This window comes from Phacochoerus africanus, chromosome 1, assembly GCF_016906955.1.
Source record: "Phacochoerus africanus isolate WHEZ1 chromosome 1, ROS_Pafr_v1, whole genome shotgun sequence".
Classification (NCBI taxonomy): Eukaryota; Metazoa; Chordata; class Mammalia; order Artiodactyla; family Suidae; genus Phacochoerus; species Phacochoerus africanus.
In genome coordinates this window covers 119,378,729-119,392,433 of record NC_062544.1, presented here as the reverse complement: position 1 = coordinate 119,392,433, position 13,705 = coordinate 119,378,729, and the positions used below count along the sequence as shown (strand labels likewise).

The window sequence follows — 13,705 nt, the reverse complement described above, 5'->3', positions numbered from 1 at the left end:
TGGCCAACAACTTAATATTCAGGTCATCATTATCTCTCACTATAAACTACTGTGAAAGGCTCATAATGAATGACTCCACATCCTCCCTTCCCCTCTCTAGTGTGTGTGTATACTACCAATTCTGAAAGGGGGAGGGGGGGTAAATATCAACCAAAAAAGCAAGGATGAGTTTATGCTTCTGACACACATATATATATATATATCCCTCTCGAAAGACCTGCTTTGACAGAGACAGCCTTCCAACCTTCACTGGATTATGGAAATATGAAAGTTCTAGTATGTTTGCTAAATAGCAAATCACACTACCTATCAATATAACTATAATGTAAACATCAGAAGATAAATATGTTTTTCTGCTATGTTATGAATCATCTGGTTATGAAGTGGCTGAGCAAGCAGAAAGAGGAGACCTTCATTTGAAAATTCCAATATAAAAGTCACAGTAAGGAATTAAGGAAACTACATAAACATCATATCTGAACAGAAAAGATCTAGACATCAGGATGGCATACCTTTTCAATTTGTTTTTGTTTGCTGAGTTCTTTCTGTTGCTTCTCTTTGACCCTCTCCATTTCTTTTTGTTTTTCTGATGCCCTACGATCCTGAAGTACAGATGAATACAACTAATGAATTAAATATGAAAAATAACTTTACATTTTCAACTTTTCAATTAATATTACCTTTGTAACCTTTTCAAATTATTATTCGTATTTATATGAGAGCACACCAAAAGTTTACATCTAATGTCAGCCATTTATCCAAATTCTAAATACTATATATCAGCAACAGCATCTACTGTTAATCTTGCAAAGCAAAATCTTTTTTATTTACTTACTAGTATGAAAGATCTTATATTACTTTAGTTAATATCCTTGGATAATTAATGTCTTGGATTCTTACCAGCTCTGCATGCAAAGCAATCTGTTTCGCCAGTCCAACAGAATCACAAATCTAAAAGGAGAAAAAGAAAAACTCAGGCAGTTCTTATATCAAAGTAATAATTTCAAGGATCCAAATGGCTGAAGTGTAACTAGTTTTATAATTCATCATAATATACCACATCAAACAAAAACTGATTTATGAGAGTTCCCATCGTGGCGCAGTGGAAACGAATCTGACCAGGACCCATGAGGTTGCGGGTTTAATACCTGGCCTCGCTCAGTGGGTTAAGGATCTGGCGTTGGCATGACCTTGTGGTGTAGGTCGAAGATGTGGCTAGGATCCTGCGCTGCTATGGCTGTGGAGTAGGCCGGCAGCTGTATCTCCAATTAGACCCCTAGCCTAGGAACCTCCATATGCCATGAGTGCAGCCCTAAAAAGCAAAACAAACAAACTGATTTTTTAATATTCCAGCCCCTAAACCAAGCTTTTGTGTATTTTCTCAGTCTGTGAGTTCCCACTGCTGGCTGTTGGCTCTTTCAACTACCCATGTCTTGTTATCTCAAATTCATTACTGAAATGGTAAGATTGCAAAGAACAAAGCAAAGCTGCTGCTGTTGATCTAAGCTGAAGGCATCTGGAAATAGCTGGTTATGGGAATACTTTGCATTCCCAAGGATAAGTTAATGATGCCAGAAGACTGTACCATCCATCAATGACCAGAAGACACAGATCTGTAGGGTCAGAAGGCCCAACCCATCATCTCAGCTCTCTTAAGAGCAACAGGCTTTGTTCAAGGAACTCGGCTGGACCAGGCAAAGATTGGGAGTTTTTTCCAGAAATCTTACTAAGAACTTTGACTATGATATGCATTTCACAAAAGAAACACATTTTGAAAAGCCATGTACCTTTTCACCCTCATTGTTTGATTCAAATATATAGCAGACGGATGACAGATTACTTTCACTTCTCCCTCCTGATGTCCGAAGAACAAATCCAAAAAGCCTCTTATTTTCCTGGTGTGTAGCATACAAAACTACACTAGGTAACGGAAACTGCCACAGAAAACATCAGAAGTAAACATGAGACTTTCCAATCCATTACAACAGCACAGTTATATATGACAAACTCATGTACTAAGTTATTAAATGTCATAAATAGACCATTAGAGCCATTTATTTTTAACAAAATGGTAATCCAAGAACAAACAATATCATATTTGGTCTGGACTGCCAAGCAGATTAAAAGGTTGTTGAAACTGGAAGTTCCTGTCGTGGCTCATCGGTTGCAAACCCGACTAGGATCCATGAGGACATGGGTTCGATTCCTGGCTTTGCTCAGTGGGTCAGGGATCCGGTGTTGCTTTGAGCTGTGGTGTGGGTCACAGATGAGCCTTGGATCCCATGTGGCTGTGGCTGTGGTGTCGGCCAGTGGCTAGAGCTCCAATTTGACCACTAGCCTAGGAACTTCCATATGCTGTGGGTGTGGCCATAAAAAGACAAAAAAAAAAAAGGTTGTTGAATACTGAATATGTTTTACTAGCCATTAAAACATTTTACAAAGTCAAATTTAGTAACAAAATGGTCTCTTATTAAATGATTAAAACAGAAGCACACATTTGCAGTTATTTCAAAATAGGTAATTATAAAATAAACTCAATAATGTTGACCTTTTAATTCCTTAATTTAATTTTTAGTTTCTTTAGTATATGAGATATGCTCCCAGCTAAGGAAAGGAATAAATACTAGGTATCATACAAGACTGCATTAATTCTTTTAGTTACATGGAGTGTTCAATTACAACTTTTTTGGAGAGACAGTCATGGACTCAATTATAACAGCCTAAAGACCAATCATAATTCACACTACCATATCTGAATATACAGAATCCAGAGTATTATAAAGATGTAAGATGTGTATATGTACAAAGAGACTTAAAATAAAGCTTTTAAACATGTCAACTCACCGTGAGCCTTGTAACTTGTGTCTGTGGATCAATTAACCTATAATAATAATTAAAAATTTGGGAAACTTCTTAATTAGGCTAAAATTATGAAAACATTTTTTCCTACAGTTTTTTGAGGGAGAGGTTACTACTTACTTTAAACAATCACAAGTGACTAATAAATGTGATTCTGTCATACGAAAAATGTTATGGATGGCCCGGGCAGCTAAGATTTGTCGCATTGTTTCATAAACAACATCTGGATTGTCATCTGATTTCACCTCCATAGAACCAAGGAATCGGACAATAAACAACTGATGAAGAATAGAATCTACAACAGAACAAGGTACATTATATATTTTTAAATACCACATTTCTTTTCCTAAGGAATAAAATACTCTGCCTTTTAGGTTTTCAAATGAAAAATTCAGCCTAGCCAAAAGTATTCAGAAAGCGCTATAACTACAGTGTTCAAATTACAGAAAAATTAAGATCTTAAATTCAAATAGCAAAAGGTTATGCTGCAACAATTGGTGGTTCTGAGTAAAAAGAATTCCTTTTACCATTCTCATAGCTTTTCTGTAAGTTTGAAATTAAATCAAAATAAATAGCTACTGGAAAAAAAGAAAAAAGTTATACTTCAGAACCAGAAAAAAACAGCAGCTTTTAGGAAAAGCTCGTAGGGTATCTTATGCATTGAGAATTTGACTATGAGGTCAAAACTATGATAGTCTATAATTTTGCGTAAATAAAGAAATCTTAAGTCCTATTAAGTTCTGTTGCTTTAAGTGTACTGTGAGTAAAAAGAAAAAACTGTGATGTAAAGATAACATTAAAATAGCATATATATATATATATGTATAACAATCATTTTGTAATATACCTCAAACTAATACAACACTGTAAGTCAACTATATTCCAATAAAATTTAAAACAAAAAACAAACAAAAAACCCAACATAGAGCAGAGCAAATGTAAACAACAAATTCTTCACACAGTTTACTGCTCTGAGAATTTCTAAAATATACAAATATTACACTTCTGTTTTACCTTCAGTTTCGGATTTAATACCTCCTCCAGATTCTCCAAATGGATTTGTACGCCTGCAAAGTGTTTAAAAAAAAATTATGAACCACTGGTCAGCTACCATAAGAAACATGGAAGGAACCTCATTCACTGAACCTAGAGTTAAAAACTAAAAGTCAGAGTTCCCGTCGTGGCGCAGTGGTTAACGAATCCGACTAGGAACCATGAGGTTGCGGGTTCGGTCCCTGCCCTTGCTCAGTGGGTTAACGATCCGGCGTGGCCGTGAGCTGTGGTGTAGGTTGCAGACGTGGCTCGGATCCCGCGTTGCTGTGGCTCTGGCATAGGCTGGTGGCTACAGCTCCGATTCAACCCCTAGCCTGGGAACCTCCATATGCTGCGGGAGCGGCCCAAGAAATAGCAACAACAACAACAAAAAAGACAAAAGACAAAAAAAAAAGTCACAAAACCTTGCACATACATTTTTTAAAAGCTCTCAAATATCCCTTCCTGTTAAGGGCACTGCTGATGACCAACCTATTAGTGATGAAGACCCCTGCCCTCACACTAAGTTAACAGGCTGAAGTCAAAGTTGCTACACTTCAGAAGATGCAGATGGACTGGATATTTAGCCACAGGCACACAAAAATCAACATAATAAATCATGTTGTGAAACTTGAAATTAAATAAACTAGGACAGAGGAACAGCTGATTTAGCTTAAATTTTAGCTACATGAGAAAAATGCCAGGGATTTCCTGGGACTGTAAAAACCTATTTTTAGGTTCTCTAAGTACATGTCACAAGTTAACTTGAACATTTTGTAGTGTTAACCTGTATTTCTCAAAGCACACCTTCCAGAATGAAGAAGAAAAGCTAACTAGAGATGGAAGTTACCTGCCTCCTTAAGTGTGCCTAGCTTGTGGCACACCCACCACAAAGGAAGAAAAGTACAAATCAAAGTAAGTTTTGTCAGCAGAGAGCTAAGTGGTTCTGAAATAACACTGGCTTTAAGATAACATGAAAGTGATCTCCCTAATACATGTCTGACCTCTTATAGCAAATGCTAAGTATTTCTGTGATGAAATGTAAATACCTTTTCTTGGTCACAGCCATATGTATCTAAATTACTACATTATTAGGTGTCCATCCTACTTAATAAATAATTTGCCATAAGTTATGTTTCCTTCATCCACAGCCCCAAAAAATAAAACTGTAACTGCTTTGACAAAGACTTATTATATAAACAAAAGATAATTCATCAGTAACTCATAACATGATAGTGTTTTAGTACCTTCCTGGAGATTTCTTTTTCTGATACAAGATAATATTTTCTAATAAACCCATAGCACATGTATTACTCTCAAGAATTTTTTTTTTTTTTTGTCTTTTGTTGTTGTTGTTGTTGCTATTTCTTGGGCCGCTCCCGCAGCATATGGAGGTTCCCAGGCTAGGGGTTGAATCGGAGCTGTAGCCACCGGCCTATGCCAGAGCCACAGCAATGCGGGATCCGAGCCACGTCTGCAACCTACACCACAACTCACGGCAACGCCGGATTGTTAACCCACTGAGCAAGGGCAGGGACCGAACCCACGACCTCATGGTTCCTAGTCGGATTCATTAACCACTGCGCCACGACGGGAACTCCAAGAATTTTTAACATATTGTCATGACCCAAAGATATGATCTTTGGCTTTCTTCTGTAATTTTAGGAGTAAATATCTTAGAAGTAGATCTGATGAACAGCTGAAAATTAAATATTCTAAATATATTATCTTTAAGTGAGGCAGAAAACAATGAGAAAAACCTGCATGATTCTTCTCCAACTGTCATAATTCTATTAGGTAATTATAGAATGTAAAATAGCCAATGCACAAGATATGTGAAAGATGACTCTCAAGTGTAGAAATGGAATCATAAGCCTACAGACCACAGTACAATATCCCCATGGGCTATCACACACCTGCCTCCCTGGCCAGAGGCTTTTGCCTGGCCAGACTGATCTTCGCACACAGGAGAAATGATGTCAAACTGTATTGGGGTGTCTGGGGCAACGAGAGAATCTAAAGAGAGGGCAGCCAAACTTGAGGACTCAGATCCTAAGGATCCTGTACTGCTGGTTCGAGCTGTCGGTGGCCGAGATTGTCTAATAAGCACAGAAGAAAACAAGAAAGCATTGCATTTAGTTTTCTCTTTGGTACACTGAACACTTAAACTATGAGAAAAGAAAATATAATTTTATAAGTCAATGAGAACAGATTTCAATAAACACAATCCCACGTCAGAGCTACTTTATCAAAAGGCTTTTCCTTCCAATTACTAAATTCAGAAACATGAAACATAAATCACTTTAACCTAGAGATAAACAATAGGGAAATTTGGAATCATTATTTATTTAGCACTCTTGCTGGTAAAATTACCAATTTGAAAATACATTTTCTGAACTATTTTGTACTAATGTAACTAGTACTGCTAAAATCAAAGTGTTTGCTAACATTTTTAATTGCCCATATGGTTCTTTAAATAACCCACAGTCTGGCAACTCACCCTGCTGGCCGCAGGCTCTCGTGCCTCTGCTGGAAAGATGGGGAAGGAGTGACAGCTTCCAAAGCTGACTGATTTACTCGTGCAGCAATTTCCTATTTTTTTTTAAAGGACCAATTAGTAAAGCAAGAAATCCAAAAGTTTAAATATAACTCTCTCAACTGTCAATATCTTCTTGAGTTAAATTTTATTTTTGTTTTTTGTCTTTTTTGGGGGGTGGGGTGGGCACACCCAAAGCATATGGAAGTTCCCAGGCTAGGGGCTGAATTCGAGCTGCAGCTGCTGAGCCCATGCCACAGCCACAGCAATGTGCGATCCAAGTCAGGTCTGCGACCTACACCACAGCTCAGGGCAACACTGGATCCTTAACCCTCTGAGCAAGGCCAGGAATCGAATCAGATTCGTTTCCACTGCACCACAACAGGAACTCCCTTGAGAAGTTAAATTTTAAATGTAAAGTTACTAAAGTAATTCCCTTCTCTTGTATTAATATTAAGATACATAATTAACTTCACAACTTTACAATTTAAGTTTCTTCTTACTTCCTATAAATCTATGAGGGAAATCTGATTTTTTCTACTAAAACACATAATAGGAAATTTTTTTCCTTAAATTTTTAATTACCAGATTTTTTGGATTAAGTTTATATTACTAGCACCTAACACAGAATCTAGCATTTGGGTACTCAAATTTGCTAAATAAATTTAAAAGGAGTAGGAAATAGTCAAAAAATAATAAAGTATTTTATAACTATGATGCTGAAGTTTTCATAATTTTCCAGAATATATTTATGCTCAGAAATATCTGTATATTCATTAATTGATAAAGTTATCAGAGATATTTTCAGGCAAAATTTGAAAAAAATAAAGCTTTCCATAAGAAATATTTTAAAAACTTATTGTTTTATTTAAAACACTAGCTAAATAAAATAGTATATACATTAGAAAAAATAATCACATAACATTTTTGCACTTCTGGGTCCTATAAATAGCAAAAATATGAAAACAATATCACAAATTGATCAAAACTTCTTTCATTAATACAGATAAAATAATTCTGGATAATCTGGAAAATATTAAAACTTTGACTTCCGATAATTAGTAGGAAAGTAAAATAAGCCTGAATTATTCAAATCTGAACACTGTATTCTCTATGTATTCCCTAGGTATTAATAAGTTGTCCAATTTGCATTTGCATTTTTTTGTTGTTCCCAAGTGACATAACAGAAAGAAAAGGCTAGATTGGCAGATCAGGTTATTAAAAACGAAACACTTCTCTAGTGTTACCACTGATTTTCTGAGATTAAACTCTTAAGATCATTATAAAACTAACAGAAATTACTAATATTTTGGAGATCATGAGATTTTCTTTTTTTTTTTTTTTTTTTTTGGCCGCACCCACAACATACAGAAGTTCCCGGGCCAGGGATTGAACCTGAGCCACAGCAGTGACAATGCCAAATCCTTAACCACTAGGCCATGAAGGAACTCCAAGATTTTGTTTCTTTAGTTCAAAACTTTTCCTAAGCATCTAAATCATATGTGTCTTGGTTGGCACCTCAAGACCATACCATAAAAACAGAACCTTTCTTTTCCAAATTGTTCTTCTCTCACCTGGGCTTAAAACCTCGAAGTCATCTTTAATTCATCCCCATCTTTTAAAACAGCCAGTTTCTTCATCCTTTACTTACCAGTCTGTCAATTTCTTTTTACCTGTTTCTGTGATTCATCCTTCTCTCTTCCCTCAGGTTACCACCATGTTCAGACCCTTAATTCATGCGTAAAGTATGATAATGGCTTCCTACAGTCCCCTAGCACTCCTGTCTAATCAACTGTTACACAAACAACAGTTTAAGACTTAGAAGAGTGAGCGCTTCCTAGAGAAATTATCCCCATTCTGCCTCAACTGAAATCATCTGCCCCACCCCCAACCCCAATCAGCCCCACAAAACCCTGGGAGGCAGCTGGGTCCTCAGCCTAGCTGGCCTACCACTAGGCCTACCAAGACTGGCAGAGGACAGATGGCTCCTTTCTTACACTATGTCTTTTCCTAACTATACTGCAGTATGGACTCACTTCATTCCTTCTGGAGTTCTCTGCACCCCTGGGTTCTGCCTGTATGTTTGGGCTGCATCTACAGCTGTGTCTACTCTGCTGAGTTCATCTGATTTGATACCGGCTACTCAAAGCGTATGAAACTGGCAAAACTTGAAAGTTCAGGCTGCTCCACCCCAGACCAACTAAAACATAACATCCATTTTAACAATATTCCCAGGTGATCTGAATGCACATTTCAGTTTTCTATTATTCTCCATTAAGAACCTTCAATTCAAATTACACAACTAGTTTCATAAACCCACCATTTGTGCACTTGTGCTTTTTTTTTTTTTTTAAATTCTCTTATCTGCAATGTCTTCTCTTTTCCTCAAAATACAGACACATCCTACCTGGCTCAAGTTTCTGCCAACTCCATAGAATTTTCTCTAAATAAGTCCATGCCAATCTTAATGTCCTCAAATCTTAAACTTTTAGTCATCATCATACACTTAACATTATATATTGATTTATATGAAATGTTACTTAAAGTTTTAATTTTGTCTTCCTACATACATAAGCTCCTGGGGGCAGAGGCCATGCTTATTTTTCTTCTTATCCTTATTCTCCATAGTGTGCAACACAGTGCTAAACACTAAGGTAAGGCGTTTCTTGGTTGACTGGTTTCAGAACCTTTTGAAATAATTTATTGCCCTAGGAAGATCAGATACTCACTCTATACATGATAATAATTAAAACTCTCCATTCAAGGACAAATTAAAAGATTAGAGAAAATGCAAAAAAAATATAAGCACGGAATTATTCAATTTTGCCAGATCTGGATACCATAAAATAAAAATATTACCTCTGGGTTTTCACTTAAATATATTTGTTTAGATATATTATTTATTGTACAGATCCACTGCAAGAGGAAAAAAACAGAAAAATATGATTAATAAGAATTAATAAAAAACAGGATTTTTTTCCTGCAATGCTTCCCTTCTAAAAGACTGTTGAATATTTACCTGACATAGAAGTTTCATTGGAAGTAAAAACATATAATCTTATAATAAAGATCTTCCTATATATGTAAAGATAATATATTTGAAAGTATAACAGAACAGTGAACAGATTTATTTTTTTAAAGCCCAAATTTATTTATACAAGGAAATAAAAAATATAGCTATCATGTTAAATTATACATTTAATAGTCTATATTTATCTTTTTATATCACATCCCCCTTAAAACCCCACCAAATAGTCTGAGCCCAGTTGTCATGATTAATATCAATGTTAAAAAAAGTTAAGAGCTAAATATATTCCCTGTGAAAGTATTTTACATACTTCCCTTTCAGGTTTATAAATAACATAGAAAACGCTCTCTGATTCACTCTAGAGGATTCCAGTGCCTGAGGAACCTCACAAAACTAACCTAATATTGTTTGGTAAACCTTGCAAAGAGCAGACACATGTCTGCTCATGATTTCCTCAGAGACCAAAAGCAAATGTTAATACCTACTCTTTACCATAAATAAAAGTTGATTTCTACATAATTTCTAACCTTGTCTTTTACCAACACAATTATATAATAGATAAAATGGCTCAAAATAAACCTATAGTAAATTTTCACTGAAGATTTCTCAAGACAAAGTTTTTGCAGCATCAGTTCTTGGGAGTAACTTACCTTCCATATTCGATGTATCAGGAGTAAAAATGGAGCCAAAAATAAAAGGCTAATAAGGAAGAACAGACACTCCCAAATTTTTGTTTTTGTCTTTCATATCCCCTAGGTTTTAAACTTTAATTGTTTCCTGCCATGCTACATCTGCTGCAAATACTGTCTCAGAGAGTTGGTAAGCAAAGGGAATAAATTAAACTCTTGCCTCATGATACTAACAACCTGCCAGAAAGCAGTAGTCACAAGATCATTTCTGAATTTGAGCTTTTAAAAAGACAGCAAGAGATGATCTCTATAGGTCCAGTTATAAAATTCTGTGTGAAACTTAAGAATGTTGCTTGAGGACAATAGATTTTCAAAATTTAATTCATTAGGATTTTCCAAATTTCTGTTATGAACACAGAAATATGATCTGTCATCAGAAAAATATCTCAGAGTTCCCGTTGTGGTGCAGCAGAAACGAATCCGACTAGGAACCATGAGGTTGCAGGTTCGATCCCTGGCCTTGCTCAGTGGGTTAAGGATCTGGTGTTGCCGTGAGCTGTGGTATAGGTCACAGATGCGGCTCAGATTTAGCGTGGCTGTGGCATAGACTGACAGCTGCAGGTCTGATTCGACCCTTAGACTGGGAACCCTGAAAATAACAAAAAAAAAGAAAGAAAAAGAAAAATATCTCAAGATGACGCTGAAGAATTAAGTAGATAAATTTTACCTCTTCATGGTCTTTTTTACTCTCTGCTTGCAAAATTGAAGATCTAAAAAGAAAGGAGAGAAAAAGTTTGTCAACTTCTTCTACAGTACTTTTTTTTTTTTTTTTTTTAATTTTATGGCCACACCCATGGCATATGGAAGTTCCCAGGTCAGGGACTGAATCCAAACCATAGTTGTGACCTACACCACAGCTGTGACCTAAGCTGCAGCTGTAGCAATGCTGGATCCTTTAACCCACTACACCAGGCCAGGGATCAAACCTGTACCACTGCAGTGACCTGAGATGCTGCAGTCGGATTCTTAACCCACTGCGCCACAACAGGAACTCCTCTAACATACTTTCAACATGAGGTGAGAAATTTTTTATCTTTAAAGATACACATAACAGCAATCAGTATCAAGATAAAACAAACAAACAAAACTCAAAACCAAAAACACACAACTAATCAGCATCTTAGGGAAAGGAGATGACCAGAGGCATCAGGACTCAGATTTTAACAACTCTTGACTTTTCTATGCCAAGATGTACCAAGAAAGAAATGTACTGGGGAGTTCTCACTGTGGCACAGCAGGTTAAGGATCTTGGTGTTGTCTCTGCAGCACCACGGGTTCAGTCCAGGTCCCAGGGCAGTGGGTTAAGGATCTGGCATTGCTGCACCTATGGTGTAGGTCAAAGCTACAGCTCTGATTAGACCCCTAGCCTGGGAACCTCCATATGCTGCGGGAGCAGCCCAAGAAATGGCAAAAAGACCAAAAAAAGAAATGTGCTGGTTTTCAGAAGATAGACTGTAACAAAGGTGCACTGCAACTAAGATAGTGCATATCAACTATCTAACAGTTACCATATGTATTTCAAATATAACTCACTTATTAGAAAAATACTAATTTTTCTAATTTTAGTTATTTATTTCTTCTTGAATGTGGTAAAATAAAACTTTTCAGAATATGAATCACTAACATAGGGATATTTAGCTTTTCTATAGATGTTAATATTTTGAGTTAGAAAAAAAATTTTTCACTAATTTGGAATCACATTGAGAATGAGAAATGGGAAATCATATTAAGCATTAGTAAAAAAACTGAAAATACAAAAATCTAAGTACATGCAGTAATGTTAACAACTTGGTAATTTTGACAAATGAAAACAGGGACTCCCAACATCTACTGTGATAAATGACACACAGTAATTGACATTAATTATACGTGTATAGAAGGAATATGAAATAAACATCCAGTATTTCCTCAATTATTTAAAAAATGTACTTTGGGAATTCCCTTGTGCAGCAAGCGAAGAATCTGACGTTGTCATTGCAGCGGCTCTGGTCACTCTTGTGGTATGGGTTTGATCCCTGGCCTGGCAACTTCTACATGCTGCAGGTACAGCCAAAAAAAATGTACTTGGAATAAAAAATAAAAACTGTAAGGCAAATCACCAAAAAGTTATGTTGCTTCCGGTTAGTGAGATTATAGCTTTTTTTCATACTCCTTTTTATATTTCTCTGTGCTTTTCAAAAATTTGTTCTAAAAGCCTCTCTGGGAGTTCTTGTTGTGGCTCAGCATTTTAAGAACTGGACATAGCATCTGTGAGGATGCAGGTTCAATCCCTGGCCTCGCTCAGTGAGCTCAGTGAGTTAAGGATCTGGTGTTGCCATGAGCTGTGGTGTAGCTTGCAGATGTGACTCATATCCCATGTTGCTGTGGGGCTGTGGCTGTGGCCGGCAGATGCAGCTCTGATTCAACCCCTAGCCCAGAAACTTCCACATGCCATACCAGCCCAAAAAGAAAAAAAAAAAAGGCTACGCTACAGATTCTTGTTTAATGCAAAGGTAGCATAAGTTTTAAAAAATGGCATATAAACATTAATGGCCTAAATAATTAATTTGATCAGAAATATTTTTTTAAAGTAACTTTTACACTTTTAATTTCAAATTAAATCTATGCATCTATCTACTCACATTCATTTGTTTGTTTGTTTTTTATTTTCCCACTGTACAGCAAGGGGGTCAGGTTATCCTTACATGTATACATTACAATTACATTTTTCCCCCACTCTTTCTTCTGTTGCAACATGAGTATCTAGACAAAGTTCTCAATGCTACTCAGCAGGATCTCCTTGTAAATCTATTCTAAGTTGTGTCTGATAAGCCCAAGCTCCCGATCCCTCCCAATGATCAGAAATATTTGATTAACATTTTAAAAATATTACTATTAGCACCTAGTACATGCTAGGCACATTACATATGTTAGGTTTCTATTGCTTTTTTTTTTTTCTTTATTGGCTGCACTTGTGGTATATGGAAATTCCCAGGCGAGGAATCAAATCTGAGCCAGAGCTGTGACCTACACCACAGCTGTGGCAATACTGGATCCTTAACCCATTGCTCCAGGACAGGGATCAAACTTGCACCACTGCAGAGACAACACCAGATGCTTAACCCACTGCACCACAGAGGGATCTCCTAGATTTCTATTCTTTATAACAATTTACAAAATAGGGACTATGGTTCCCCCAGCCCCATTTTACACAGAAAAATGAAGCTCAGAGAGGTTAGGTAACTTGTACTATACAAGGACTGTGTAGGACTACACTCAGGTAGTGGATCCAGAATGTGAACTTTTTGACCCCAGAGTTGAAGCTCTTTCCACCAACTTGTGCCGCCTTCCCGATACCATCCTGGATTTTCAGTCACCAGTCTCTTAACATGAAATCACAGGTCTTTACCATATAACCTTGCTTTGTCAACCTCGAAAATATTAAGACACCACTGAACCAAGTCAAAAAAGAGAATTCAACTAATTTCTACAAGATTAAAAAGAAAATATCTTAATACATAATAATTCTAAAATATCTATACAATTTCCAAATGAAAAGAATTACCCTACATTTCAGTAGTT

The 13,705-nt window shown here is 36.4% G+C and overlaps 1 protein-coding gene across 3 annotated transcripts in view; it reads right to left on the bottom strand.

The window, feature by feature from the left end:
* The window catches only part of APPL1 (adaptor protein, phosphotyrosine interacting with PH domain and leucine zipper 1), a 41,017-nt gene that overhangs the window by 4,148 nt on the left and 23,164 nt on the right, over window positions 1–13,705 (bottom strand). For 2 of the 3 annotated variants that reach the window (XM_047777405.1, XM_047777423.1), the window contains 10 exons: window positions 10,812–10,854; window positions 9,287–9,343; window positions 6,392–6,483; window positions 5,808–5,990; window positions 3,874–3,926; window positions 2,980–3,154; window positions 2,845–2,881; window positions 1,788–1,934; window positions 901–951; window positions 513–602 (listed from right to left, as the gene is read on the bottom strand). In XM_047777405.1, coding sequence (XP_047633361.1) covers window positions 513–602; window positions 901–951; window positions 1,788–1,934; window positions 2,845–2,881; window positions 2,980–3,154; window positions 3,874–3,926; window positions 5,808–5,990; window positions 6,392–6,483; window positions 9,287–9,343; window positions 10,812–10,854 — 928 coding nt within the window. The remainder of the gene's footprint in view (window positions 1–512; window positions 603–900; window positions 952–1,787; window positions 1,935–2,844; window positions 2,882–2,979; window positions 3,155–3,873; window positions 3,927–5,807; window positions 5,991–6,391; window positions 6,484–9,286; window positions 9,344–10,811; window positions 10,855–13,705) is intronic. The other variant, XM_047777413.1, reaches the window with a different exon arrangement.